Source organism: Somniosus microcephalus, chromosome 26 (assembly GCF_052327205.1).
Source record: "Somniosus microcephalus isolate GS21.2 chromosome 26, FLI_Smic_1.0, whole genome shotgun sequence".
Taxonomy (NCBI): domain Eukaryota; kingdom Metazoa; phylum Chordata; class Chondrichthyes; order Squaliformes; family Somniosidae; genus Somniosus; species Somniosus microcephalus.
The window spans coordinates 8,591,250-8,617,884 of NC_141012.1; the positions used below are offsets into that span (position 1 = coordinate 8,591,250).

The 26,635-nt window shown below is 47.8% G+C and overlaps 1 protein-coding gene across 1 annotated transcript in view; it reads right to left on the reverse strand.

Moving 5' to 3' along the window:
- LOC147100267 (uncharacterized) overlaps window positions 1-7,578 on the reverse strand; it is a 29,902-nt gene extending 22,324 nt beyond the window's left edge. The window contains exon 1 of the mRNA XM_085968225.1: window positions 7,450-7,578. Coding sequence (XP_085824351.1) covers window positions 7,450-7,501 — 52 coding nt within the window. The 5' untranslated portion in view covers window positions 7,502-7,578. The remainder of the gene's footprint in view (window positions 1-7,449) is intronic.
- Between the last annotated feature and the right edge of the window lie 19,057 nt (window positions 7,579-26,635).

A 26,635-nucleotide genomic window follows, 5' to 3' on the forward strand; every position in this document is an offset into this window, starting at 1 on the left:
TGTATGATTGTAGTAACTTTAATCTGTGCCTATGACATGTATTTTGTAATGCTTCAAACTGTTTAAAAATAAAAGCATCCATTTCGTGCTATTCAACCTGGTCTATTGAGTTCTTTCTCTACACTACTGTTCTCTGCATCTAAGTCCAAGGTCTAGAACCGTAGGGGGAGTGGGTCGAATCACTCAAGGGTAATTATTGCACGAAACCTGGCAGGAGACCAGAACGAGCAAGAGAAACCCCCTACAGAAGGTGTACAACAAATGTGGTAGCGACCTAGAAACACCCACAGTATCAGCATCAAGTCGTGCTTCACTCACTGTGGTGCTTGAGACTGCCCAACACAATGGCCCAGTTTTTTTGCGGTTAAAAATAACAAGGAGGCTATCCGCGCTCACCGTTATTATAGAGTAAATAGAACAGCAGCTTCCAGCGACCGCACATGCACACTTGGTAATCAGGAAGTTGCTGCCTGAGTTGACCTGCTCCTCCAAAGGCTTTGCTATACCAGTATCTTGCCGAGAGACTTGGCATTGAAATACATGAAACAGCATGAAATTGAGGTACAATGTGTACACATCTCTATAGGATCCCTTTTCAAAATTGTTTTTTTTAAAAAGATCTAAGTTTGAGAGGATATAGAAGTGAACAACCAATATTAGGAATGTAGTTTATGAGGAAGCTGGGCATGTTCTCTTTGGAAAGTTTATTTCTCGACATGGCTCCGTGAGAAATAAAACAACTTTTTGAAACATATACTTTTTGGAAAAAGACCTGAAAAAGCTTTAATAATAATATGGCAAGCAAAAATTATTTTCTAAAACTGTAACTAAAATATGACTGAAATTTAGGAATAAAGGACGAGACTGAAATTAGGATTATAACTAAAGTTTGTGATAATGGGAGAAAACTAAAAATGATTTCCAGGACTAAAAAGACAGGTCTAGTGTCAGCCGTGCCTCAGTGGGCAGCACTCTCGCCTCTGAGTCAGAAGGTTGTGGGTTCAGGTCCCACTCCAGAGACTCGAGCACATAATCTATGCTGACACTCCTAGTACAGTACTGAGGGAGTGCTGCATTGTCAGAGGTGCCATCTTTTGGATGAGACGTTAAACTGAGGCCCCGTCTGCTCTCTCAGGTAGACATAAAAGATCCCATGGCACTAGTTCGAAGAAGAGCAGGGGAGTTATCCCTGGTGTCCTGGGGCCAATATTTATCCCGCAACCAATATCACCAAAACAGATCATCTGGTCAATTATCTCATTGCTGTTTGTGGGAGCTTGCTGTGCACAAATTGGCTGCCAAGTTTCCTACATTACGACAGTGACTACACTTCAAAAAAGTACTTCATTGGCTGAAAAGCACTTATAACTCCTCTGCGCCACAAGCAGCGAATATTCGACCTAATAGAGGTCTTTAAAATTATGAAAGGGTTCAATAAGGTAGATGCAGAGAAAATGATTCCGCTAGTCCAAAATGAGGGGACATAAATATAAGATAGTCACTAATAAATCCAATAAGGAATTCAGGAGAAACTTCTTTACCCAGAGAGTGGTTAGAATGTGGAACTTGCTACCACAGGGAGTGGTTGAGGTGCATAGCAGAGATGCATTTAAGAGGAATCTAGATAAGTACGTGAGGGAGAAAGGAATAGAAGGTTATGCTGATGGGGTGAGATGAAAAGGGGTGGGAGGAGGCTTGTGTGGAGCATAAACACCAGCATGGACCAGTTGGGCTGAATGGTCTATTTCTGTGCAGTAACTTCCATATAATTCTATGAATACTGTGTCCTAAATTGGAGCAGCTATTTGTAAATCAGTGTCTGACATGAAAAGAATGTTTGGAATCCTTGTCTGCATTTTCCAGGATTTTTCCATCCTTATAATCTCTAGCCCTCGATAAACGTGTGAATTTTGTTTGTACAATGGTGCTATTTAGCCCTATAAAAATTGAAAGTTAAGCTACATCACTGTGTCACAGTAGGAAAGATCACCAGGGCTGTATCTGGATTCAATATACCAATTATATCCTGTTATGTTCTGGCTTTCTTACTTAAACATCATCATCTTAAACTTAACTTTATTGGGGGGTTTTTTAATCTGTTTTATCTTCCTTCCTCTTTCTCTATTTCCGTTCCCACTTAGATTTATGTTTTTCACAGCCAAGCACACCCAGAATTTATCTGATCCTCTGCAGTCTCAAACGTTTGCAGGCTGCTGACTGTTAGTTAGACTGGTGTAATCTGAATTGCTTGTCTCCTCACGACCGCTAAATATTAAAAAAGCAAGATCATTTTTTAAATATAGAAAAATGTCCCCATTTCTCCTGAAGGCACTCACTCATCCGATGGTGTGTGAGTTCCACAAGTACTGGCTTCCCTCTGGTCCCTTGCCCCCCTGCTCTTGTATGATGCCTGGTCAGAGATGTCTGAATGGGAGGAGAGGGTGTTGGAGTTGAGCCTGATCTTCTCCTCACATGATACAAACACACACACACACACACACACACACACACATGGACACGTACACACACACACACAGTATTTTGCTTTTGTTCCTGAGTTCTACTGTCACCTTCACGCCAATATGCATTGAAAAGGCTTTGCATCAATGTGAAGCAGTACTGTTACAACACGGAGACTCACTTAGCAGAAACTCCACTGAAATAAATGAATATTAAACTGCGTAGATCAGATAAGACCAGATTATTCCTTCAAAATAAGCAAGAAGAGTTAGAACCACAGAGCATAAATGGAAACTGGTGAGAAGGAAATTTAGCAAGAAAAATGTCTTCTGTAATAACTTGCCCAGCAAGCTTATAAAGGCAAAAGCATTGGAGTTATTCAGAATACAATTAGACACCATGTTCAGGAGAGTGAGTGTACAGGAGGGGAGATCTTTGATGGGAAACAGTTTTTTCTAATCAATGAACCGACTGGAAACTCTGCTGCCCGTGTCCTAAATTGCACCAAATCCCATTCACCCATCACCCCTGTGCTCGCTGACCTACATTGGCTCCCGGTCCGGCAAAGCCTCGATTTTAAAATTCTCATGATATTTTGCAAATCCCTCCATGGTCTCACTCACCCCTCCTTATCTCTGTAACCTCCTGCAGCCCTACAATCCTCCAAGATCTCTGCGCTCCTCCAATTCTCTTGCGCATCCCGGATTTTAATCGCTCCACCATTGGCGGCCATGCCTTTAGCTGCCTGGGCTCTAAGCTCTGGAATTCCCTCCCTAAACTTCTCCGCCTCTTTGACCAGGCTTTTGGTCACCTGCCCTAATATCTCCTTATGTGACACACTTTTGTTTTATAACACTCCTGTGAAGCGCCTTGGGACGTTTCACTACGTTAAAGGCGCTATATAAATGCAAGTTGTTATTGCTGCAATACAATAAGTTTTATTTACTTGATGCCTACAAAGTCTAAAGAAACAATGGTGAAATTTTACAAAAGCAAAATAATGCGTATGCTGGAAATCTGAAATATAAACAGAAAATGCTGGAAACGCTCAACAGCATCTGTGGAGAGAGAAACAGAGTTAACGTTTCAGGTCGATGATCTTCTGTCAGAACTGGAAAATGTTAGAGATGAACAGTTTTTAAGCAGGTACAGAGCCAGGGAAAAAGAGGGAGAGGAGGAAAGAACAGAAGGGAAAGGTCTGTGATAGGGTGGAGGACACAAATTATTAAATGACCAAAGGGATGATGGTGCAAGGCAAAAGGAGGTGATAATGGGACAAGTATAGAATTAAAAGATGGGTCCAGAGAAAGTGTAAATGGTTACAGAATGTCCAAGAGAAAATGGTGGTTAAGATTGACCGTTGTTAAATGGTGAAGTTTCAATGTTTGGAGAAATCTGAAGAGAGCATTAAAAGTTTTCAACTTCTCTCTCGGCGGGAAACATTTAAAATCAATGACAATGCAGTACTTTTGAAGTGTAATCATTGTTAAGTAAGCAACCGCTTCAACCATCTGCGAACAGCAGGGTCCAACCGAGCTGAATTAAACAGTTACTGTGTTTTGGTGGTGTTGGTTGAGGGATGAATGTTGGCCAAGACATCTTTTGTCGGGATCTTTTACGTCCACCTGAACGTATAGACAGGCCTCAGTTTAACGTCCAATCCAAAGTTGGCACCTCCGACAATTCAGCACTCCCCCAGTGCTGCACTGAAGTACCATCTTAGATTATGGGATAAATCCTGGGGCGAAGCTTGAACCCACGACCTTCTGACTCAGAGGCAAGTTATGGCGTGAATTTATAAAACTTGCTTTTGCGCAGGGGCTACAACAGTATTGAGGATTGATATCACCCAAACAAAATTGATTATTGATGCCCAAAGTATAATCACTTTTGCACATATTCAATGTCATGACCTCCTAATTGAACAAGGTGTGGCCCCTATTTCATTAACTTCTGTTGAGAAGGGAGGGGTTTATGAGGTTATAGATATTTTGATAACACATCATTTTTTCAGAGGAGCTAGAGGAAGGAACATAGATATGTTGATAATGTGAGATGAGGGAGGGTGGGAGGAGGCTCAAGTGAAGCATAAACACCGGCACAGACCTGATGGGCCGAATGGCCTGTTTCTGTGCTGTAAATACTGTGTAATTCCATGCAGCGAGATGGACCTTGTTCAACAATCATTTTGCTACAATGTTTACGTTAACTGGTTCAGCAAGTTCCACTGTAGACTAAATATACACTCATTGATTAGAAAAAACTGTTTCCCATCAAAGATCTCCCCTCCTGTACACTCAATCTCCTGAACATGGTGCCTAATTGTATTCTGAATAACTCCAATGCGTTTGCCTTCATAAGCTTGCTGGGCAAGTTATTATGAGAAATATTTGAGTAAAGACATTTTTCTTGCTAAATTTCTTTTTCACCAGTTTCCATTTATGCCCTGTGGTTCTAACTCTTGTTTATTTTGAAGGAATAATCTGGTTTTATCTGATCTACGCAGATTAATATTCATTTATTTCAGTGACGTTTCTGCTAAGTGAGCCTCTGTGTTGTAACAGCACTGCGATGATGCAAAGCCCTTTCTATGCATATTGGCGTGAAGGTGACAGTAGAACTCAGGAGTCAGGTCGGTGATTTGACTCCCCAGAATACTAATCCCGAGCAGTATGAACCCAGTTCCATGACATATTTTCAGGTCATTTGGGCTTCACACTAGTATAACTGTAGCCAATATTCTTAAATTCCCAGGCGGTCCATAAGGTAACTTGTTAAACTTTAGTGTTGAAAATGTGTAATGCACTTTTCAGCTTTCCCCTAACAATTAAATTTGACTCGCCATTTTTGCAGAAGACAGCAGTGAAATCTGAGATTGGTCTGAAACTGGTATCTATTCTAATGGCACGTTCATAGAATCATACTGCACAGAAGGAGGCCATTCACCTATCATGCTTGTGCCGGCTCTTTGAAAGAGCTCGCCAATTAGTCCCATTCTCCTGCTCTTTCCCCATAGGCCTGAAAATCTTTCCTTTTCAAGTATTTATCCAATTCCCCTTTTGAAAGTTACTATTGAATCTGCTTCTACTGCCCTTTCAGGCAGCGCATTCCAGATCACAACTCGCTGCATATTTTTTTCTCCTCATTTATTGATCTGAAACGAGGGGTCACAGTCTCAGGATACGGGGCAGGACATTTAGGACTGAGATGAGGAGAAATTTCTTCACTCAGAGGATGGTGAGCCTGTGGAATTCTCTACCACAGAAGGCTGTGGAGGCCAAGTCACTGAATATATTTAAGAAGGAGACAGATAGATTTCTAGACACAAAAGGCATCAAGGTTAATGGAGAGAGAGCGGGAATATGGTATTGAGATAGAGGATCAGCCATGATCATATTGAATGGCAGAGCAGGCTCGAAGGGCCGAATGGCCGACTCCTGCTCCTATTTTTATATGTTCCTATGAAATCTCTCCCTTAACTAGAGTACAAGTCAGAAGAGATAATGATCAAACATTGCGGTACTCTGGTCAGATCCCACCTAGAGCACGGTCTCCAATTCTGGCCAGCGAGGAACAAAGCAATGCAATCAAACACTGAAGGCACAGTGAGAAACTGATGCAATCAGATCGTTGCTCTTTCGTACACCACTCAATTTTACTCTCTGTTGAAGACAATGGTTAGGTTACTGCGATATCAGAAAAGGATGAACAGGTTGGGTCTCTTTTCTCTTGAAAAGAGAAGGCTGAGAGGTGACCTAATAGAGGCCTTTAAAATTATGAAAGGTTTCGATAGAGTAGTTACAGAGAGAGTGTTTCCACTTGTGGGGAAGAGCAAAACTAGAAACCATCAAGATAGTCACCAAGAAATCAAATGAGGAATTCAGGAGAAACTTCTTTACCCAGAGAGTGGTGAGAATGTGGAACTCGCTCCCACAGGGAGTGGTTGAGGCGAATAGTATAGATGCATTTAAGGGGAGGCTAGACAAGCATATGAGGGAGAAGGGAATAGAGGGTTATGCTGATAGAGTTAGATGAGGAAGGATGGGAGGAGGCTCGAGTGGAGCATAAACACCGGCATGGACTGGTTCGGCTGAAGGGCCTGTTTCTGTGCCGTATATCTGGTGTAATCCTGTGTAAAATGACCTCCCGAATGCCGGCTCTGAGTTGTGAAGAAAAACTGGCAAAATTTGGGCATTTCAGCTTAGAAAGGAGGTGACTGAAAGGTATTGCTTCAGAGGTATATGAGATTGTGAAAGAAAATGTTAACCCGGAATACCATTTTAAATTAAACAGTGCGAGTCGAACACTGGGACACGGGTTCAAACTAGTAAAAGATAAATTCGAGGACTCATGTCAAGAGATTCTTCACACAATGTGTGGAATAAAGTTCCAGACAGAGTCGTGGAGGCAAAAAACCCTGGAAACATTTAAGAAACAAATGATGCTGAATTAAGATGGGCCGAACGGCCTTCTCATCCTTAATTATCTTGTGATCTTACCCATTAAACAACGTTCATTTCTTTAGTGCAAATTGATGGTAAACAAATATGTCATTTTCCCAAATTGCACACTTTACCATTCACAGCTCTAATTGCATGCAGTCTATTTCTGCACACAACCTCTGGTGGCATGTTTCACTTCAAAAACCTGCCAGATGATAATATATCAAAAACAATAACAGATTCAAGACACCTAACGTTTTGGAGAATCTTCCTTTACAATTGAAAGCGTTCTGAATATTGCACTGTGGATTTCTGATGAGTGAATCACATTCTACGGCAATTTGTTCATTCACCAAAACAGGATTCAAATATTTTATCTTATTTGATGATAAACCTAAAAAGAAATTAAGGTTGTGGAAGTCCCACCTACCTCGTGCTCAAACTGCTTATTCTCCCCTTTGGGGCTGTGGAAAATAATTACTAACTTTTTAAGCTTAAAAAGGATAAATAAAGCGAATAAACAATTTAATTTAAAAAAAAATCTTACCTGCCGTAAAACACAAGAAGAAACTAATTGTCAAAAAGTAGCTTTTATACATCACGTCGAGTGCAATTCTCTCAGATAAGAATCTGACTTTTTTTCTCACTAATTTTTTTGTGTAGAGTAAGCACTGAAAGGACGTGCAAACTTTTAAAATTTAACATTTGGAAATTACACACTTGCGTCAGACGTATCAAATGATACTTTGGGATGTGACACCTGCCCCTCTGATAACCAGAGATACCGAGCGGCAGATTGCAGCCAACTCAGGGATACTGTGACAGAAGTAACCACATCCCACCGCTTGTACAGTTCTCAGTGTTCAGCAAACCGGCTCAGAACGTCAGTTCCTGTGATTAGAATCATAGAATCATGGAATCATAGAATCATAGAATCGTACAGCACAGAAAGAGGCCATTCGGCCCTTCGTGCCTGTGCCGACTTTTAGTAGAGCTATCCAATTAATCCCCACTCCCCCTGCTCTTCCCCCATAGCCCTGCAAATTTTCCCCCTACAAGTATTTATCCAATTTCCTTTTGAAAGTTACGATTGAATCTGCTTCCTCTGCCCTTTCAGGCAGCGCGTTCCAGATCACAACAACTCACTGCGTAAAAAAAATCTTTGCTCCACTTAAATCTGAAGGGGGAGAAATTCATTATAGCCCAGGAATGGGTGGTAACTTTTGAAAAGCTTGAGAGCTAGTGCCAGACACTAATGCTTCAGACTGCATTCAAAATTAAGTCTCATTGCACAAAGAAAGGATGGGAGTGCTAATTCAGGCGCTAATGGCCCAGCTCAATGGTGTTAAACTCGAAGCGCTGACCAATATCAGGTGCAGTCTAATCACAAGTCATCATTGCCACGGGCTTGTTCCAGTTCTTAAATGGGAGGTTCATTGTTGCTGCAGAACCTCATTCTCATCATTGCTGGCTGTGCAGCCATCTCAGCCAGCAGCAGGTCAAGGAGAAGGAGCCGGAGGACTGAAGCAGCTGTACTCATGACAGATCCATGTCCCAGGGAGAGAGCCTGCATATTCTGCAACCATGCATTGGAGGCATTGGTGTTCTCAGTGGAAAGACGGAGGGCGGTGCTCTACCCAGCAAGTGGCAGGAGGCCCTCGCCGCAAGTCTTCCACACCATGTGGAGGGAGGTAGCCTAGCATGTCTCGGGCAGCACTGTGGTCCCCAGGACTCATGCGTATTGCAGGAAGAAATTTAACGACCTCACTCAGGTGGTTAGGGTGAGTCAATGCCTCAACAAATGCTACATACCACCAACTGAACCTATGGGCTCGATTTTGCCAGGCCTGAGGAGGCGGGATTGGAGGCGTGTGAGATGTTAAAATTGCAAAAAATGGCGGCCAGCTCAAATCTCACCTCCATCCCGCCTCCAAGCAATTTTCCCAGAATCGGGGTTTCAGACCCCGTTTCCATCCCGCCTCCAAGAGGTGCAATAGGCCCTTGAGGCTTTTAACAACCAGTTAATTGCCTCTATAATCCCATTTTGAGAGGCCTTTCTGATTCGCACCTTCTTACCAGAGCATCGACAATGGACAAGAAGCTGTGGATTCCTATCACTCTGACCACCATACTGACAATTGCAAGTCGCTCTAAGCCCTCAATGTGGAAGTCCCATTTGTGAAATGACACAGGCCACAACTTCAACAGTTTGCCATCAGAATTTTTTTATCACAACAAGCAACTGATGGCATTTCAAAAATAAACACAACATAACACCCAAGTGACTACCCTTGTAACTATTTGTGCATTATCTTCCTCTTACGCGTGCTCCTACGTGGTGCTTCCCCTGTGGCTTCAGATGTGGAGGCCTCTTGCTCACTTTCTTGCTGCTCCTGTCTTGACACCTTTGGTGGCCGTCCTCTGGGGTTGCAAACCTGTGAGGGCTCGGCAACAGTCTGCTGCTCTTGCGGCTGTGCAGGGGATGAGAGGCCCATCTCAGTTGGGTGAGGACTCTGGTGGGGCTCTGACCGAGGGTTTTGCAGTGGCATGCTTGGATAGGAGCCCCCCACTTCCTTGTTGTCTGCCACCAACATCCCTCTCATGGGTCAGCCCCACTTCAGAGCTAGCGAGTGGCTTGACAGCACCTTGCTGCACTTCAGGGGGGCCATGAGGGCCCGTTTCTGCACTGGAAGTCCTACTCCAGAGGACTTCCATGAAGGTCTGGTTTCTATGCTCAATAGCTGTCTATCGCTCCTCCAGAGATGTCAGTCTATTTTGAACAATGACCATGTTTTCAACACTCTGGCGACTTAGCTCCTCCATGGCAGTAGCCATCCTCTCTTCTACCGTAGCCATCCTTTCCACGGAGGTTGCCATCCTTTCCGTGGTGATGCGTTCATGCGCCAATGCCTCCACAAAGGCTCTGCTCATATTCGCGATGGACTCCTCCATCCGCTCTATTATGTCCGTGAATGATTGAGACACGGACAGCAGGAGTTGAACAAAACAAGTCTTTACTGATGGAAGTCAATAGTGAAACTGAAAACAACAGAGGCTCACTAGCGCCTTTTATACAGGGGTGGTCACTGCTGGTACTGCAGTCTGAGACCAGTTATTCTCTTAAAGGTACATACACAACACGCGCCACACTCACAGTGACCCTGGAGACAAAACCTGCCAGAGACTCCTGCACCTGTTCCTGGAGTTCCAGCACTGCTCTCCTTCTGGATGGACCTGGAGGCACAGGGTCAACATGCAGCTGAGCCAAGTTGGGAGAGTCCTGCGCCCTCTGATGAGGACTCTACTGCTGTCCCTGTCACCACCATCTGCTGATGCTCACTTGTGAGCTGTGATACACCAGGTGACAACACTCCTCTATCTCGCGAAGGTCCCACCGAGGTGTGAGTGTCTACGCTGGTGCTGGGTGCGCTGAATTCTGCTGTCGCTGCGCCCTCAGAGGTTGCAGCTTCCTCTGAGGAGTCTTGAAGCTCAGGCTCTTCCTCCTGGCAGTGGGGACGGGGGCTGTTGATGGTCCTGTGGGGGAGTAAAGGAAAGAGTTAAGAGTTGTGAGGTAAAGGTTGCATGCACATTGAATTGTGCAGATTCAATCAGATAAGTCAATCTGTTAGAGCATCATTATCAGTCACTCATGCAATGTCAATGAGAGAGATGCCAAACTATTCTGTCACCAGCTTGCTGTGATGCGCCTGTCTGTCTGTCCCCCACTTGCAAATCTTCCTTGACACCGGCAATTTCCAGGGCTGCCTCCTCCGAGGTGGTGAACTGGGCTACTGAGGGTGGCCCTCCTCCTGTCCTCGCTCTTTCCCTCTTATTGTGGGCTCTCTTTTCCTGCAATGGGGGACACAAGTGGAGTTTGAGTGAGAATGAAGGAGGGAGTGTAGAGAATCCATAGCATAGATGCTTAGAAGGAGACAAAGGACCCGCCCTGTGTGTGTTGTAAGTTGTTGTCATTGCATCACAGTGATAGGGAGTGTGAGGGTTGCATGGTCGAATAGTTAAGTGAATGTGACCATAGAGAGAAAGGGAATGGGTAAGGGTGCAGGGATGTCAGTGTCAAGTGGGATGTGGAGGAAGAGTTTGGCAAAGCAGAGTGCTGGTGAGGAGAGGCGAGGGGGATCAGATTGAGGGTGATAGGAAAGTCATACTCACTTTTTCTGTGCGGAGAAGGTCATGAAACCTCTTCCTGCACTGCAGCCAAGTTCTGCGGCACATAGAGATTGAGTTGACCTCCTGGGCCACTTGTATCCACACAGCTTTAATCTGCTGGATGGGCTTTTTCCTCTCTGAGGAAGGGAAGAGCACCTCCTTATTTGATCTTGCGCCCTCCACCAGAGCTTGGAGGGAGGCTTCATCGGACCTTGGAGCACACTTTGGCCTACTGCTGGACATAGATGCTGAATGAAGCGATCACAACAATGGGCATAAAGTTTAAAGTCTCCAGAAGAAGCAAGGCTGCTTGCAGGCCTTAAATCCAGCAGCATTGATGATGTCATCGGAGGCAACTTTCTGTATGAAAAGACTCAAATGGGCCAGGGGTTTCCACACGCTGGAAATCAAGTACCCAATTAGGACAAAATCGCACTTTTTTCCCACTTCACATCGGAGTCGGGGTCCTGACACGAAAACCACCTGACACGCCCCAGACTGCCCCCAATGGCAAAATCGAGCCCATAGTCTGTACACACTGCCCAAAACACCACACCCCCAGCACTCACCCACCAACAAGCTCTATCTACCAACACTCACACCCGCATCTCACACCTTGCACACAATCACAGCTATTCAACTATGGCAGGCACATCACCCAACCACATTGCTCCACACTCACTCACACACTTTCCTTTCTCTTGCAGGCCAAGGTGGCTCACAACAGGAGGGAACAGGAGCGCACAGGTGGGGGACAAGCCAACACCCAACCACTGTCTGAGCTGGAGAATAGAGTTCTGGAGATCATTGGGCACCAGGTGGTGGGCACCGTGGCCACCGGCGACGTTGACCCCCTTGGGGACTATAACAGGATGTTCATCCCTACTCCTTCTTCTCACATCCCATTTTCCCCCTCACCCCGCAAGTGTTTTGCACTTTCCAGCTAATCATGCTGTATGCATGCATTTCTCCCTTCCTGGCTCCTCCCCTCACCTTAACCTGAATCTTGTGCTTTTATGCTTTCAGATAATGAGCAAGCACCTGAGCAGCCTGTCCCTGAGGGCACCGTTGAGAGCAAGGCCAGAGAAGAGGAGAAGGAACACACCGCGTCACTGCATGTCTTACCCGCAGGCACCAGCTCAGATACTGGCACTACATGTTCTTTAGAGGCTAGTATAGTAGCAGGATCCACACAGGGTGATGCACTGGGGACGAGTGGGCTGCAGCAAGGCCAGGGGGAAAGGGTAGCTCGGGGGCCAGCTCCCCGGAGGGCGAGTTCGCGCACGAGTTCTGCTGCACAGGACTCAGATGAGGACCTCGATGGGGAGGCCTTTAGAAGAAGGGTGATGGGCATGCACACGGAGATGATAGGTGCAATGGCAAGGGTGCCCCAGAGCCTCTCGGCAATGGTACGAAGCATGGAGGAGTCCGCCTCCAACATTGCACAAGGCTCTGCGCACACCATGGAGCCCATCATTTCCAGTCTGCAAAGGATGGTCGATTCCCAGAGAGACCGTGGCGACCCAGACCTGATGCCACGTGTGATGGGCAATCTGGCAGCTTCCATTGCAGCACAGGCGGAAGCGATGCAACATCTTTGTGCTGTAATGCAATCTATGCTTGGTGGCATCCAATCTCAGACTTGCTCTCATGCAGTCCTAGCTTGACGCCATGCAAGCTCTGATTGCTGCCATCGTGGCTGGGTCTACCACCGTCCACCGGGGCTTTCACGGTGTCTCAGCAGGCCAGCAATCTGTGCTCCAACAGATTGCTAGGGATGCTGAGGTGCTGCCCTGGGGGAGTGGCAATGGGTCAGTGGAACAGGAAGCTGCTGTCCTCTCTCAGGATGACAGCATTCCTGCTCCCACCACTGCCACCCCGCCATTGCCCTTGTCGCTGCCTGTCATCCAGCCAGCCCAGACTGCTGCCGTCCATGCTGAGGTGGTGCAGTCTACAGCCGGGCCTTCCAGGCCCAGAGCTGGTCGAGAGCGTCCTGCAAGGCCATCTGTGTAAAACATGTGGAATTACCCCTCGCCCCGTCCAACAGGTTATAGAGTTCGGACTTGAGACTTATGAGGAATTACACCAGACACACGGTGACATAAGAAAACTACTGGGCACTTGGTCTAAGCGTTAAACAAAGCTTTAATCAACTGTTTTACAACATGGAGGTCTAGTTGTGTCCTTCACTAGTTCCTGTTAAGAATGTCGTGCGCAAGCTGGGCCCGTGCCCGAGTATTTATACTCTCTCTGGAAAGCGCCACCCGCAGGCCGCTCAGTATTATTTCATAAGTCTTTCTTTCATGAATGACTGATTCATGTCACACGGGTTCTGTCTTTAACCTTTTATTGTTCCTAAGACAGATTCAGAACCCCAACCACTATTCGAGCAATTCACCAATAATATTACAAGAAACCATCCATACAACCGCCCGCCGATGGTCAGTCCAGCGTCGATTGTAGGTCCTCCTAGGCGAGATGACAAGCCACCTTCTTCTGACTGCCGTGCTGATTTTCTTTTGCCATTGTGTTTTATACAGCTTTCCTCGTCTTTTGCATTAAATCATTCATTCAGAGATAGTGAAATGTTCCTATAATGTTGGCCTGAGCTGTTTGAGCTGACAAACGTTTACACTCACACATCCTGTGTGGCTATTATTCAGTTTGTCCTTATCACAGCCCAGAATTGTTCATTTACTCCTAAAGTTCACAAAGGTGGCAGAAAGCCACTTGGTTCGGTTCATGAGTTACGTCATATTCTGCATTTCAAAACTTCAAAGGTTTGACTTCTCACCTCAGAAAGGTCACCAGAGGCACCATGCCTACAATACTCGGGGTTTGTTTATCTCTGCTGACTATCACTACCCCCTGCCGTCACAACCATGTTTCCTGCCTGATCAGTGAAAGACTGCTTGTTACAGTCACCAACTTTATTTCACTTTGTTAAACCTTTTTACCTGGCAAAGCATTTCAAGAAATATTAAAATTAAGGGTCTGTAAAAAAAATTCTGAAGTCTCCCGCACGGACACTCAGCAGCCGTGCTGCAGCCACTGGGCCAACACTAGAGTGGGCAAAGGCACAGTAACGAGAGGCACTAAGGGATTGCACACGGGTGAATAGTAAATATTGTTGTTGTAAATATGTTTTCACTGATTTTTGATAAATTTATTAATTCAGTTTGGATTATTATGTGGTGTCTCTCATTTCAGCTTTGCGCTGTGATATGGCCTGCGACAGGGATGGAATGATGGGGATGTGGTGAGCAACGGGGATCTGGGGTTGAATTTACTGGAACCACAGTCTGATGAGGCGGTCACGGACCGCCCTTCTGGAAGGCCAATTGAGTGGCTATCTCCTCCCTCGCTCCTGTTCCCCCTCCTCTTCTTCCTCTTCCTCCTCGTCTTCCTCCTCCTCCTCTCCTTCTTCCTCCTCCTGAGGTGGTCCTACAATTCCTGGTGGCAAGGGCTGGGCCCTCATGATGGCCAGATTGTGGAGCATGCAGCAGACCATGATGAAATGGGACAGCCGCTCAGCCGACTACTGGAGGGCTCCTCCCGAGTGGTCAAGGCAGCGGAACCGTTGCTTCTGCACCCCGATGGTCTGCTCAATGATGTTCTTGGTGGCAGCATGGCTGTCATTATATGATTGCTGAGCAGGAGTGCTGGGGTTGCGGAGGGGAGTCATGAGCCAGGTGGAGAGCGGATAGCCCTTGTCTCCAAGCAGCCAGCCGCGAGCTTGTCATGGTGGCTGGAAGAGTGTTGGCACACCAGCCTGGCACAGGATGAATGCATCGTGCCTGCTGCCAGGATAGCAGGCGTTGACATTGAGGATTCGCTGTCTGTGGTCGCACACCAACTGCACATTAAGTGAGTGGTAGCCTTTGTGGTTATGGAAGATCTCAGGATTGTTATATGGTGCCAGCAAAGCCATGTGGGTGCAGTCAATGGCGCTCTGCACCATGGGGAATCGCGCTGTCCTGGCAAAGCCACATGAACGTTCGTCCTGCTTCTCTCTGGTGATGGGGAAGGAAATCTAGTCCCTTCTCCTACTGTAGAGAGCCTCTGTAACCTTCCGGGTGCAGCAATGGATGGTGAACTGTGAGATGTTTGCTATATCTCCTGTTGCAGACTGGAAGGATCCACTGGCAAAGAAATTGAGGGCGACGGTAACCTGGACTGCCATTGAGAGAGCCGTGGTCGCCCTGATCTGAGGCTGGAAGTCTGGTTGCAGGAGGTGGCAGAGTTGTGTGACCACCTCCTTGCTGAAGCAGAGCCTCCTACCACACTGCGCCTGGTTTAATTGGAGGTAGGAGAAGTGCTGTCGGAATACCCTTGGAGGGTAAGGCCTCCTCCTCCCTCTGGCCACACATTCCAATCTTTCTCGCTGCCTCAGCTCCGTCTGCCGTAGATCCTGGAGGGCGAGGTGTACTGCCAGTACAGCCCCCATTAATGTAAGGAAGTGCAGCACTTTGATATGTTGTGAGAATAAATGTAACTAATTGTTAGTAGCCACAACAGTCCTGAAACTAAACGACCTTTAAATGATTGGATGAATAGGTTTCACAATATCAAACTGACAAGGAAGCAGTGAAACAGCACTAACCTAGTTCCTCTTAAAGAATGTCCTGAGCAAGCTGGGCCCGTGCCCGAGTATTTATACTCTCCCTGGACAGCGCCACCAGCAGGCCGCTCAGTATCATTTCATAAGTCATTTCCACATGAATGACAAGATTCATGTCAGTGCCTGTGCCGACTCTCTGAAAGAGCTCTCCAATTAGTCCCACTCCCCGGCTTTTTCCCCGTAGCCCTGCAAATTTTTCCTTTTCAAGTATTTATCCAATTACCTTTTCAAAAGCTACTATTGAATCTGCTTCCACCACAATTTCAGGCAGTGCGTTCCAGATCAGAACAACTCGCTGCGTTAAAAAAAAATTCTCCTCATCTCCCCCTCTGGTTCGTTTGCTTTTTTTTCCCCCACGTCGTTCCCAACGCTCCTAAACCGTGCAACTTCTTACCTCCCCAGAACTGAATTAAGAATTCTTCGGATGCTGGCAACTGAGAACGTACGAGGTCCCTCCACACTCCCGCACACCCCTCCTCTCCCAATCTATTAACGCCTACCCCAAGGGAAAAGACAGTTCTTCCGCTGCCTGGCACTGGGACTCGCAAGCATTGATGGCCGACTTCATGTTCCAGCGGGATCAGTGGGATGGGAGGCCGATCTCCTTGGCCGACAGAGACGGACCGCCCCTGACAAGTGTTCCCCTAGTTAGCCGAGGCCCCAAGGCACGGGGGCCTGTAGGCCACTGCGTTAACACGACGCTGTGTCTCCCTCAGTCCTTCTCTTCCTCCATAAATCTACAGGCTTTCAATAAGATCATGGCTGACCTTCAACCTCAACTCCACTTTCCTGCCCAATCGCCATATCCCTTGAAATCTATCTCAGCCTTGAATATACTCAATGACTGAGCATCCACTGCCCTCCGGGATAGAGAATTCCAAAGATTCACCACCCTCTGAGTGAAGAAATTCCTCCTCAACTCAGTCCTAAATGGCCGACCCCTTATCCTGAGACTGTGACCCCTGGTTCTAGACTCTCCAGCCAGGGGAAACAACCTCTCAGCATCTAACCTGTCAAGCCCTCTCAGAATCTTATATGTTTCAATGAGATCACCTCTCATTCTTCTAAACTCCAGAAAGTATAGGCCCAATCTACTCAATATACTTTTGTACTATGGGGCCTAGCTCTTTGCCTCTGTTTCTCAATAATATTATAGGTGCAGTGCAGTTGGTTGCATTGATGTTGGTCGATGGGTATATATATCACTGTTTGTGATGTATTTAGGGGTTCATGCTTTGCACAATTTGAGAAAATCTGGATGTCTAATTTGTTTACACATTCGTTGGGGTTTTTTTGCGACATTTCTCAAGAGGAACATGACGAGCTAAAAGAAATCTTGGCTCCTCTGATGGCTTAACAATTGAATCCACCGCCTGGTGTCTAAGATGGCAACTCTTGCTTTCGGTGGGAATCTGCCTGAGGATCATGACCTTCCACATGACCCTACTACTCCAGGGACTTGAGCACAAAAATCTAGGCTGACACTCCCAGTGCAGTACTGAGGGGAGTGCTGCACTGTCAGAGGTGCCGTCTTTCGGATGAGACGTTAAATCGAGGCCCTGTCTGCTCTCTCAGGTGGACATAAAAGATCCCATGGCACTATTTGAAGAAGAGAAAGAGAGTTCTCCCCGGTGTCCTGGCCAATATTTATCCCTCAACCAACATCACTAAAACAGATTATCTGGTCATCATCACATTGCTGTTTGTGGGAGCTTGCTGTGTGCAAATTGGCTGTTACGTTTTCTACATTACAACAATGACTACACTTCAAAAAAGTATTTCATTGGCTGGAAGGACATCCTGAAGTCGTGAAAGGCGCTATATAAATGCAAACCTTTCAAGTCTTTCTTTACTAATATCTCCTGCTATTTATTTTGGCTCCTTCTCTCTAATTAAAGGTTTAATTTTAATAGCAGGCTATAACAGCCTTGCCTCCAATTTCCCAGCATGTGGCTTGGGTAAAGACTGAATCAAAAATTTGCAGGGCTCTGGGGAAAGAGCAGGGGGAGTGGGACTAATTGGATAGAATCTTTCACAGAGCCGGCACAGGCACGGTGGGCCGAATGGCCTCCCTCTGTGGTGTGTCATTCTATGATTCTAATACACACTGTGGTCAGCCTCTTCACTAATACACAGGCGAAATACTGCGGATGCTGGAAATCTGAAATATAAACAGAAAATGCTGGAGATACTCAGCAGCTCAGGCAGCGACAGTGGAGAGAGAGAAACAGAGTTAACATTTCAGGTCGAAGACCTTTCGTCAGAGCTGGAAAATATTACAGATGTATCGGTTTTAAAATCTTAGATTACGTCTGTCACAGTTTCCAGTTCTCACGAAAGGTCACAGACCTGAAACGTGGAGGGAATTTTAACCCCCAAAAACAACAACAACAACTTGTATTTATATAGCGCCTTTAATGTAGTGAAACGTCCCAAGGCGCTGCACGGGAGCGATTATCGGACAAAATTTGACACCGAGCCACATAAGAAGATATTAGGGCAGAAACTTGGTCAAAGAGGTTGGTTTTAAGGAGCGTCTTTAAGAAGGAGATAGAGGTAGAGAGGCGGAGAGGTTTAGGGAGGGAATTCCAGAGCTCAGGGCCTAAACAGCTGAAGTCCCATAAAAACATAAAAACATTGAAGATAGGAGCAGGAGTAGGCCATTCGGCCCCTCGAGCCTGCTCCGCCATTCAATGCGATCATGGCTGATCATCCAAATTCAGTACCCTGTCCCTACTTTCTCCCCATATCCCTTGATCACTTTAGCCCTAAGAAATATATCTAACTCCTTCTTGAATATATTTAATGAATTGGCCTCAACTGCCTTCTGTGGTAGAGAATTCCACAGGTTCACCACTCTCTGGGTGAAGAAATTTATCCTCATCTCTGTCCTAAATGGCTTACCCATTATCCTTAGACTGTGACCCCTGGTTCTGGACTCCCCCGCCATCAGGAACATCTTTCCTGCATCTAGTCTGTCCAGTCCTGTTAGAATTTTATAAGTTTCAATGAGATCCCCTCTCATTCTTCTGAACTCCAGCAAGTATAAGCCCAATCGACCCAATCTCTCCTCATACGTCATTCCTGCCATCCCAGGTATCAGTCTGGTGAATCTTCGCTGCACTCCCTCCATGGCAAGAACATCCTTCCTCAGATAAGGTGACCAAAACTGCACAATACTCAAGTGAGGAGAGATTGGGACGATTGGGCTTGTACTCGCTGGAGTTTAGAAGAATGAGAGGGGATCTCATTGAAACATAAAATTCTGACAGGACTGGACAGACTAGATGCAGGAAGGATGTTCCCGATGGTCGGGGAGTCCAGAACTAGGGGTCACAGTCTAAGGATAAGGGGTAGGCCATTTAGGACAGAAATGAGGAGGAATTTCTTCACCCAGAGTGGTGAACCTGTGGAATTCTCTACCTTCGATCTGGATTTTGCTCTCGGTTGATATTTGAAGTGTTTTGCTGATAAAACTACTGGAACTCTGATGCATACAAACATACAAAAAAAGACAGGTAAAGACTTGCTGGTCCATCGAGTCTGGCTTGATGTGACTCCTACACACCCTCACCCTCTCCACTCCCACCCACTCACCCTATTGTGGGAGCTCCGTCAGCACAAGGACTGCCACCTTCGAGAGACGGGCAATAAATGCCGGCCTTGCCAGTGACACCCACATCCAGAGAACCAAGAAAGAGGTGGCCCTGCACTTTTCTTTTCATTGTTCATTCATGGGATGTGGGCGACACTGGCAAGGCCGGCATTTATTGCCCATCCCTAATTGCCCTTGAGAAGGTGGTGGCGAGCCACCTTCTTGAACCGCTGCAGTCCGTGTGGTGAAGGTACTCTCACAGTGCTGTTAGGGAGGGAGTTCCAAGATTTTGACCCAGCGACGATGAAGGAACGGCGAATATATTTCCAAGTCAGGATGGTGTGTGACTTGGATGTGATGGTGTTCCCATGCACCTGCTGCCCTTGTCCTTCTAGGTGGTGGAGATCACGGGTTTGGGAGATGCTGTTGAAGAAGCCTTGGCTTGAGGATTGATTGGGACACCACAAATGAGAATGGTCTAGAGTAAACATGGAGGGAAAAATTTGGTACCTTAGCCCCATTAGCGCCAGCAGATGGTGCTAATGGGGCACTAGAGCATTATCGCCGGGGCGAGGTGAATCCAGCGCCGCACGACAAATCCCGCAAACCCCCCCCCCCCGCCGCAGCGCCGCCACTAACAGTTATCGCCAGGAGCCTCATCGCCAGGTGGATCGTTGTGTCAGTGAGTGTGCAATGCTCACTGATCGCCCGATCTGTGAAATTCATTGTCGCCACCTGCCTTAGCGCCTGGAGGAAACAGCGACAGGGAGAGCTGGCGTGAAGCACCAGGAAGCCGGCTCCAGCGACATTATTCAATGAGTCACAGCTGTAGGTTAGTGGAGTTTCAGTGCTTTCTTGTCAGTTTCACATAGTGCAACAGTCTCATTCCGTGTTTTCAAGGTTATTTAGTATCGGGAGTGTTTGGCAACTAAAAAGTTGCTACATTTATCCTAAAAAGAATCAAACTGCTACACTTGGTTACATTAATGGGGGCTGTACTGGCATTCGACCTCGCCCTCCAGGAGGGAGCAGAGGCAGCGAGAAAGACTGGAACATGTGGCCAGAGGGAGGAAGAAGACATTCAGGGCTCTCAACAGGAGGCCTTACTCTCCGAGGGTATTCCAAGAGTTTGACCTCAATTTCTTCGCCAATGGATCCTTCCAGTCTGCAACAGGAGATATAGTGAACATTTCGCAGTTCGCCGTCCATCACTGCATCCAGGAGGTCACAGAGGCTCTCTACAGTACTACATTTCCTTCCCCATCACCAGAGAGAAGCAGGACGAGCGTGCATGTGGCTTTGCTAGGATAGCGTGCTTCCCCATGGTGCAGGGCACCACTGACTGCACCCACGTGGCTTTGCGGGCACCGCATAACAATCCTGAGACCTTCTAAAACCATAAAGACTATCACTCACTTAATGTGCAGTTGGTGTGCGACCACAGACAGCGAATTCTCACTGTCAATGCCCGCTATCCTGGCAGCAGCCACAATGCCTTCATCCTGTGTCAGACACTCTTCCAGCCCCCATGTCAAGCTCGCGGCTGGCTGGACGGAGACAAGGGCTATCTGCTCTCCACCTGGCTCATGACTCCCCTCCGCAACCCCAACACTCCTGCCCAGCAGTCATACAATGAGAGCCATGCTGCCACCAAGAACATCATCGAGCAGACCATCGGGGTGCTCAAGCAACGGTTCCACTGCCTTGACCGCACGGGAGGAGCCCTCCAGTATTTGGCTGAGCAGGTGTCCCATTTCGTTGTGATCTGCTGCATGCATCACAACCTGGCCATCATGAGGGCCCAGCCCTTGCCACCAGCGATTGCGGGACCACCTCAGGAAGAGGAGGAGAACGAGGAGGAAGAGGAAGATGAGAAGGAGGAGGCAGCCACTCAATCGGCTTTCCAGAAGGGCAGTCCGTGACAGCCTCATCAGACTGCGGTTCCAGTAAATTCAACCCCATATCCCCGTTGCTCACCACATCCCCATCATTCCATCCCTGTCGCAGGCCATATCACAGCGCACAGCTCAAATGAGAGACACCACTTGCCCCAGCGATAATTCTCTGGTGCCCCATTAGCGCCATCTGATGGCGCTAACGGGGCTAAGGTACCGAATTTTTCCCCCCATGTTTACTCTAGACAATGCTCATTTGCGGTGTCCCAATCAATCCTCAAGCCAAGCCTTCTTCAACAGCATCTCCCAAACCCGTGATCTCCACTGCCTAAAAGGACAAGGGCAGCAGGTGCATGGGAACACCATCACATCCAAAAATATTAACTATTCATCCTCGTGCAATCCCTTAGTGCCTCGCGTTACTGTGTCTTTGCCTACTCTAGTGCTCCTACAAAGTGTTGGCCCAGTGGCTGCAGCAGGGCTGGTGGAAGGCTGCGGAGTGTCCGTGCGGGAGACTTCAGATGGCCTTGCAGGACGCCCTCGACCCGCTCTGGGCTTGGAAGGCCCGGCTCTAGACTGCACCACCTCAGCATGGGCGGCAGCAGTCTGGGCTGGCTGGATGACAGGCAGCGACAAGGGTGTCCGAGAGCCTCTCGGCAATAATAAGGAGCATGGAGGAGTGCCAGTGGTGGGAATAGGAATGCTGTCATCCTGAGAGAGGACAGTAGCTTCCTGCTCCACTGTCCCACTGTCACTCCCCCAGGGCAGCACCTCAGCATCCCTAGCAATCTGTTGGAGCACAGATTGCTGGCCTGCTGCAACACCATGAAAGCCCCAGTCGACAGTGGTAGACCCAGCCATGATGGCAGCAGTCAGAGCTTGCATGGCATCAAGCTGGGACTGCATGAGAGCAGATCTGAGATTGGATGCCACCACGCATAGACTGCATTACAGCACAAAGATGTTGCATCGTTTCCGCCTGTGCTGCAATGGAAGCTGCCTTATCGCCCATCACACGCGGCATCAGGTCTGGGTCGCCACGGTCTCTCCGGGAGTCTCCCATCCTTTGCCGACTGGAAATGATGGGCTCCATGGTGTGCGCAGAGCCTTGTGCAATGTTGGAGATGGACTCCTCCATGCTCCATATCATTGCTGCGAGGCTCTTGGGTATCCTTGCCATTGCACCTATCATCTCCATGTGCATGGCCAGCACCCTTCTTCTAAACGCCTCCCCATCAAGGTCCTCATCTGAGTCCTGTGCAGCAGAACTCGTGCACGAACTCGCCCTCCGGGGAGCGGTCCCCCAAGCTACCCTTTCCACCTGGCCTTGCTGCAGCCCACTCGTCCCCACTGCCTCATGCTGTGCCGATCCCGCTACCATACTAGCCTCACGTAGTGCCAGTATCTGAGCTGGTGTCTGCGGGTGAGACATACAATGACGCGGTGTGTTCTTCCTCCTCCTCTTCTCCCGCCTCGCTCTCTACGGTGCCCTCAGGGACAGGCTGCTCCAGTGCTTGCTCATTATTTGAAAGCATAAAGGCACAAGAGTCGGGTTAAGGTGAGGGGAGGGGGACAAGAAGGGAGAAATGCATGCATACAGCATGATTAGCTGGAAGGTGCGAAATGCTTATGGGATGAGGGGGAAGTGGGATGGGAGAAGGAGTAGGGATGAACATCCTGTTGTAGTCCCCAAGGGGATCAATGTCGCCAGTGGCCACGGCGCCCACCATCTGGTGCCCAATGATCTCCAGAACTCGATTCTCCAGCTCAGACAATGGTTGGGTGTCGGCTTGTCCCCCGCCTGTGCGCTCCTCCTCCCTCCTGTTGTGAGCCACCTTGGCCTGCAAGAGAAAGGAAAGTGTGTGAGTGAGTGTGGAGCAATGTGTTTGGGTGATCTGCCTGCCAAAGTTGAATAGCTGTCATTTTGTGCAGGATGTGAGATGTAGGTGTGAGTGTTGGTAGGTGGGTGAGTGCTGGGGGTGTGTTGCTTTGGGTAGTGTGTGAAGACTGTGGTTCAGATGGTTATATGTAGCATTTGTAGAAGCATTCACTCGTCCTGACTACCTGAGTGAGGTAGTTAAATTTCTTCCTGCACTGTGTGTGGGTCCTGGGGACTACAGTGCTGCCCAAGACGTGCTGCGCTACCTCCCTCCACATGGTGCAGAAGACTTGCGGCGAGGACCTCCTGCCACTTGCCGGGTAGAGCACCGCCCTCCGTCTCTCCACAGCGAACACCAACGCTTCCAATGCTTGACCGCAGAATCTGCGGCTCTTTCCCTGGGGCGTGGATCTGCCATGAGTGCAGCTGCTTCAGTCCTCCGGCCCCTTCTCCTTGACCTGCTGCTGCTCGCTGAGGCAGATGCACAGCCAGCAATGCTGAGAATGAGGTTCTGCAGCATCAATGAACCTCCCCTTTAAGAACTGGAAAAAGCCTGTGGCAATCATGATTTGCGATTAGATATTGGTCCACTCTTTGAGTGTAACGCCAAAGAACTCGGGCTTAAAGGCTTGAATTAGGACTCCAATCATTTTTTTGAGGCGTGAGCATGATTTTTGCTTGCAGTATAAAACATTAGTGCCTGGCGCTAATTCTCCAACTTTTCTAATTATACCGCCCATTCCTGGGCTATAACGAATTTCTAGCCCACATATGGTTTCCATATTTGGAGAGTGTTGTTGCGAGTGAGATTCTATTCCAGAAATACAAACAAAAGGAACTAAAGTTGCCACCTGACTGGGCGGAACCATCTGGTAAACTCCCACAAGTGGCCATTCTTCGTGCGTCCGTCCAGGCAGTGAGCGTCAACTGCAGAAAGCCAACAGACCCAAGACCAGTCCTGTCCTCGTCCAGTTTCCACGTCAGCGCACATTGTCCAATAAGGGTCACTGGATGGTGATTGGGATTGAGAACCTTAGGCTAATCTCTCGTTTAACTCACCCAGGAGTCCAGAGATGGAATCAAATAATATCTTTTTTAAATCTGAAAATGAAGATCGTCCCAGGAAAAACTGCTTAGTTGTAATTCATTCAGTGAACTTTTACGCAGTCATGAATGCAAGATGTGACAGTGCTGGGAATAGAATCCTTTCCCACTTTATTAGCATCAAACTCTGCCAGGTCAAGTGTCGTACAGGTTAGATATAAAAGCAGAAAGTGTTGGACGCACTCAGCAGGTCAGGAAGCATCTTGCATTTCTAAAGCACCTTTCACCATCTCAGGACGTCCCAAAGCACTTCACAGCCAATGAAACACTTTTGAAGTGCAGTCGCTGTTGTTACCTAAGAAATGTATCTGCGCACAGCAAGGTCCCACAAACAGCAATGAGATAAATAACCAGGTCATCGGTTTTAGGTGTCGGTTGAGGAATAAATATTGGCCAGGAGCCCGGGGAGAACTCCCCTGCTCTTCTTCAAAATAGCACTATGGGATCTTTTACATCCACCTGAGAGAGAGCAGACGGGGCCTCGGTTTAATGTCTCAGCTGAAAGACGGCACCTCCGACAGTGCGGCACTCCCTCAGCACTGCACTGGGAGTGTCAGCCTGGATTTTTGTGCTCAAGTCTCTGGAGTGGGGCTTAAACCCACAACCTTCTGACTCAGAGGTGAGAGTGCCACTCACTGGCTGACACCTAATGGCACACACTTGTGCTAAATTCCTCTCTGTGCTGTTTAACCAGAGGCTCCCCTGCTTATTTTTAAATGTGTTGAAACAGTAGAGAAGAATTCAGTTTGGAGGCGTTACACATTCGTGTAAGAACAGCGAATTGGAACTTCCATACTTGTATTATGAGGATTTATCAACATTGCCTGTCATTTTTCAATAGCAACACCAGGTGGCGATGTCGCACTGCCCATCCTGTGCAGGACCAAAGCTGAGAGAGCTTTCTACCACTTTCCTGCAACTTACTCCCCTCATCTCCTAGAGACACCGACTCCTGTTGGGGTCCTCTCCTGTTGGGGTCCTCTCCTGTTGGGGTATGGTTCCACTGGCGCCAGGCACTCTCCTCCGGCACCTCGCTGAAGTGGCCATTCTTCACGTGTGTGGTGAGACAGTAAGTGTCAAATGGCTATTTTTGCCATCGGGTGCATCGTAGCCAAGCTTGATCCTGTCCCAAAGTTAACACATGTGTGTCTTTCAGGAGCTATGATTTGCCACAGCCCCCGGCGCCTAACCATCCATCCGCTACCTTCCTCTACAGTGAACGGAGGAACTAGCAAGTCATTTTACACAGTAACATTACGATAGTAACATTAGGAAGACATAGCAGTCCCCCCAAACCAACGTCCTTCACCATCTAGAAGCACAAGGGCAGCAGGTGCATGGGAACACCGCCACCTCCAAGTTCCCTTCCAAGTCACACACACCATCCTGACTATATATCGGCCGTTCCTTCATCGTCGCTGGGTCAAAATCCTGGAACTCCCTCCCGAACAGCACTGTGGGAGCACCTTTCACCCACGGACTGCAGCGGTTCAAGGCGGCTCACCACCACCTTCTCCAGGGCAACTAGGGAATAAATGCCGGCCATGCCAGCGACGCCCACATCCCGGAAATGAATTTTTTTTAAAGAGATATCTGAGAGATGTGATGAGCTTCTATATAAATTGAAAATTCCTTCTACCTTGCAACCAAACGTTACATGTGAGCAGCAATGTCCGGTGTTTACACTGCTGGTGGGCAGCGCAGAGTCGTGAGCGTGGAGCACTCATATTTCCAATCCGCGCAGGCTTGTAAAATTACCCTTGTTTGGTGTTTAACCTTTTTTCTGTTTGCAACTCTCCGGTTCACCATTAGGGGTCACTGTCTGCATTCTGATATACTCACAGAACCGATGGAAACAATTCCCAAACTTTTGTCATCAGACTTTCCCCGACAGACCTCCATCATGAAGCAGGAGGGCAGGTTAGTCTGAAGCGTGACATTGCTCTATGTGTAACGGCCATCTCAGTCAGGCAGCCTCGCTCTCCGCAGCACGATTGGCCACTGAGTTTGTGTCACAGGAACATAGGAACAGGAGGAGGCCATTCAGCCCTTCAAACCTATTCTGCCATTGAATTAGATCATGGCTGATCTGTATCTTAACGCCATCTACCCGCCTTGGTTCCGTATCCGTTAATAACCTTGCCCAACACAAAAAAAAATTTGTTATTCGTCCCGGGAAGTGGGTGTCGCTGGCAAGGCCAGCATTTATTGCCCATCCCTAGTTGCCCTCAAGAAGGTGGTGGTGAGCCGCCTTCTTGAACCGCTGCAGCCCGTGTGGTGAAGGTGCTCCCACAGTGCTATTAGGGAGAGAGTTCCAGGATTTTGACCCAGCGACGATGAAGGATCGGCAATATATTTCCAAGTCAGGATGGTGTGTGACTTGAAGGGGAACTTGGAGGTGGTGGTGTTCCTGTGCGCCTGCTGTCCTTGTCCTTCTAGGTGGAAGAGGTCGCGGGTTTGGGAGGTGCTGCC